This window comes from Quercus robur, chromosome 11, assembly GCF_932294415.1.
Source record: "Quercus robur chromosome 11, dhQueRobu3.1, whole genome shotgun sequence".
Lineage (NCBI taxonomy): Eukaryota > Viridiplantae > Streptophyta > Magnoliopsida > Fagales > Fagaceae > Quercus > Quercus robur.
This window is the reverse complement of record NC_065544.1, coordinates 43,854,965-43,859,056: the sequence shown is the minus strand read 5'-3', so window position 1 is coordinate 43,859,056 and position 4,092 is coordinate 43,854,965. Positions and strand designations below refer to the sequence as shown.

The window sequence follows — 4,092 nt, the reverse complement described above, 5'->3', positions numbered from 1 at the left end:
AAACTATAACAAATTAAACCTTATAATTTCTACAGTAACAAAATAGATACAAAGATTCCCAAAATCAACAAATTAATAATTCCCTATTTTAAAAAATCAAAATCATAAAGAATGTTCAATTTATTATTTTAAAATTATAAGATTTAATTTGTTATGTTTTCAACTAGCATTATAAGTTTTATTACACTTATCTTATAAACAAACGTGCCACCAATCATAAAAAGGCAAGTCATGAATTACATTCATTGCCATATTAATAATTTATAAGTGTATTACTTTTATCACTGTATATCTTTTATGCGATGGTCACTCCACAAGTATACAAGTATAAGTGTTTCTGGGGTGTGGAGGGTAAGGGTCAGGGTTCAAATCTCCATGAGGGGGCTTGGTTTACATCCAATTTGACTTACTAATTTAATAATTTTAATTCATCTTCTTTTCTAATGAAAATCTACCACATCACTTAACAAACTATTGAGCTTAAAAATAAGCTCACCTTATTTATTACTTTTTTGGGTCTGATTAATAAATACTTAATGGACCAATTTAGAAAAATTTTGATTTCACTCTTTTGAAATGGTATCAATTTGCTTTATTTTTCAATTGCAGTTGTTGTAGATGATGATGGTGATGGTGGTGGTGAGGTTAAAGGAGGAGAAGTTCCAAGGTTTGAATTTAGAGTGACCCATGAAGCTAAACTTAAAGAACTATTGCATAAGATTAGTTCTCTTGAAATTAAGTTATGCTCCGATGGTGTAAAAGAGTTCATTAGGTTGCTAAAGGGTAATACTGGAGGTGAATTGCTCCATTTGTATGTGCGGAGTTTGCGTAATTGCTCGGAGCTTCTAGATGCTTGGAAGCTTCGACGAGGGAAGCCTGGACTGTCCTATATAATTAAACTGATTTCTGCTATCCTTGGTCATCCTGATGGGGTGTATGATCCCAAGGATGGGGAGAGAATAGCTATTAGTAAGGTTCTCAACAAGTTTGCAAGATTGCTTGTTGAAGAATACATGGTAGAACTTCAGAAGGAACTAGATAGTAAAGAGGCTAAGTGCCAAAATGCAGCACTTTTGCTACTGGCTTCGATTGTTAGGCGTCAGTCGGGATTGGCTTCTGAGGTGGCAAAGAAATTTGATTTTAAATCTAAGACATTTTGCAGGCTAGCAGAATATAAAAAGAACCAAAAGGAGAAGAGGGTGATAAAGCATTCGACGAGGAAGGCATTTGTTGGCTTTGCAATGTCGTTTTTGGAGGTGGGGCGGCCAGGATTGTTGAGGTGGGTGCTGCAGCAGAGGGAAATGTATTCTGGTGTCCTTCGTGGGCTTGGGAATGATGATGATGAAACTATTATTTATGTTTTGTCTACATTACGGGATAGGGTTCTTGTGGAAGAGTCCTTGGTGCCCCCAGGTCTTCGAAGTGTTCTCTTTGGGAGTGTTACTTTGGAACAGTTGGTTAGCATTTCTGGAAGAGGGAATGATGAGTCTGCTGCAGAGTTGGCATACCATACACTGGTCCTTGTTTGCACTGATCCTTGTAATGGTTTGATGCCAGATTTGAAAAGAAGCCCAAGTCCATTGAGGGGTAATCCGAAGCGACTTGTTGGACTCATGAAGAGGCTAAAAGCAACTGAGGTTAGCTATCACAGAGACTTGCTTTTGGCTATTGTTAGTGGGAGTCCCTTTTTTGGTTCAGCCTACATGGAAGAGTTCCCCTACAACCTGGAAGATTTTTCATCATCAACCTGGTCAGTTTTCTTCAAACCACTGCATGTTCAATATGTTCTTTGTTTATTAGTTCCTTTATATTTGCATATTTGCAGAGTATCATGAAATGTCTGTGTCCTCGTCCGTTCAGCCAGTCAGTAGTTAACAAGGGATTGCTTCACTCTGATTTTCTTGTGAAGCATGGAACTCTAAGGCTTCTTTTGGAGGCATTGAAGTTGCTGGACTCCTTCATTAGTGCTTTGAATCATAGTTCTTATTCTAGTGATCAAATGATGCAGGGTCGGGCATCTCTCAAGCAAGAAATTCAGAATGAAGTCCGAACTTCTCTCCCTGATCCCCAAGTTCTACTGACGCTTCTTTCTTCTTTGACTTGCCACCCCAAGACTCGTGAATCAAGTTTTTAGAGAACAGCAGATTTTGAAAAATTACCTGAACATAGCAATAATAATATAAAAAAGTTGAAATGGAATGATGAGAACGAGGACATGGATATTGTTGTTGATGAGAACAAGGACATGGATATTTTTGTAAGTGGCATAATTCTGATCTAGATTTTGTTCTGCTGACAATGAAAGAGATGTTGGTTCACTTGAAATAGATGAGACTGACAATGGCAAGGATCTTATCAGTGTTATCTCTGAAATTTGGGGTTTAGACCAATGCTCTGAGCCTTTTATCACACCAAAGGGTGTAGAGATGTTCTTCCAATCTAAACTACCTGATACTCTCAAAATTTATATTGTAAGTTCAATTTCTATGAATCTTGTTGCCCTATGCTAAACAAGAAAGAAAACCTTTTGGTTGTTTATTTGATTCAATGTAGTTATTACCTTTTGTTGGTTGACGTCATTTCTTCTTTACGTGGTTTAGCCTTTGAAGTGATTTGCTAGCTTATTTGTTAAGAACACTTTTTTGAAAAAATAAAAAAATAAAGTATTATTTAGTTTTTCAATTTATTGTCATCTTAACTTTATTTGTCTTTAAAAGAAATTAAACCTTGCACTGCAGCGCAAGATGAATATCCTGTATTAGCTCTCTATATCATTCATGAGCGGCCCAGCAGAAAAATAAATGGGTGTTGGGGGAATTCATCAAGGGCTGAAATTACTTAGTTTAATCTGTTAATTAGAAAAGTCTACTCTCTAATGATCTCTGACAATGGTTTTTTAATTCTTTTTTGCAGTGGGTAGTGCCTTGTGTGTTGGAAGGATCATTTGAGTTCTTCATAAATCTCCTCAGCAATCCTTTAGGCATACCAACCAATCTACAGTGTTGTCTATTGACTTTGCTAATATAACATATTGGATTCTCCCCAAGCAGTGGTATTCCCACTAGAAACCCTCCATTGATGTACAAGCATCTACAGCCACTTATTAACTGGTTAATTTTTTCACCAATCAGTAATGTTAAGAATCTATCATATAGTCTGGCACGAGCAGCTATGTTTAGTACTGGTGCATTTGACAGAAATGTTGATGAAATTGGAGCATGGTTACTATTTTACCAGGGTATGACATGAGAAAATCTTCTGTTGAGGTCCTAGAATTGGAGATGTTGCAAAGCCTGTCTCCAGTTGTTATCTCATTTTTATGTGATGCCATATCAACTATTGGGAATAATTTATTCAAGTATTGGGAAATTGTTAAGCATAATACATTCCATTCGAAAGGTGCTAAAGGTAATTGATGCTTCCTATATGTTTTATGCTTATTCTGTGAAACTGAGAAAAAATTTTATGTGTCGATGCTCTCCCCATCTCTTGCATTATCTTTTTACTCTCTTTTTGGTAGGATAATTTCTACTTAGTCTAGGTTTGAACTTGATATTATATTTATTTGCTCATTTCAAGAACCTCTAACTTTTATACGGCATGATGATAATTTTCTTTGGAAATTTTTGGTGGTGAGTGGCCATTGAGCTCTTTCTCACCTGACACATCCTCCCCTTTTAAGTGCTAAGTGGAGGTTGAGGTCATGAGTTCAAAACCCATTGGGTGCGTGGGTAACTTATCAATAAAAAAAACCTTTTGGTGGTGAGTGGTTCTGGTAATCATGTAGAATTTTTACTATGTAGTAAAGGTTTGACCTCGATATTATATTTATCTGCTGATTAGTTGAGTGATTCTAAATTCTAACAAGGCGTATATGAGCAAATATGCTGCTTCCTTGGTTTAATTTAATACAAAAGTAGTCATCTATCATTCACTCAAGCCATAATGTAAGAAATTAAAGGCTTAAGGATGTAATTCTCTTTAGGCTAATCATAATGTGACATACCGATTAAAAAAGAAACTTTAGGCTAATCATAGTGTGACATGAGATCTCTCAACAGTTGTGCTGAGAGATTTATCCTTACTCCTTAA

At 36.1% G+C, this 4,092-nt stretch overlaps 1 protein-coding gene across 1 annotated transcript; it reads left to right on the top strand.

The window, feature by feature from the left end:
* The first annotated feature begins 302 nt into the window (after positions 1–302).
* Positions 303–2,465, top strand: LOC126705081 (uncharacterized). Its single transcript, XM_050404033.1, has 3 exons — positions 303–351; positions 610–1,750; positions 1,826–2,465. Coding segments are annotated over exons 1-3 (1,191 nt in total). The 3' UTR covers positions 1,827–2,465.
* Positions 2,466–4,092: the final 1,627 nt, after the last annotated feature.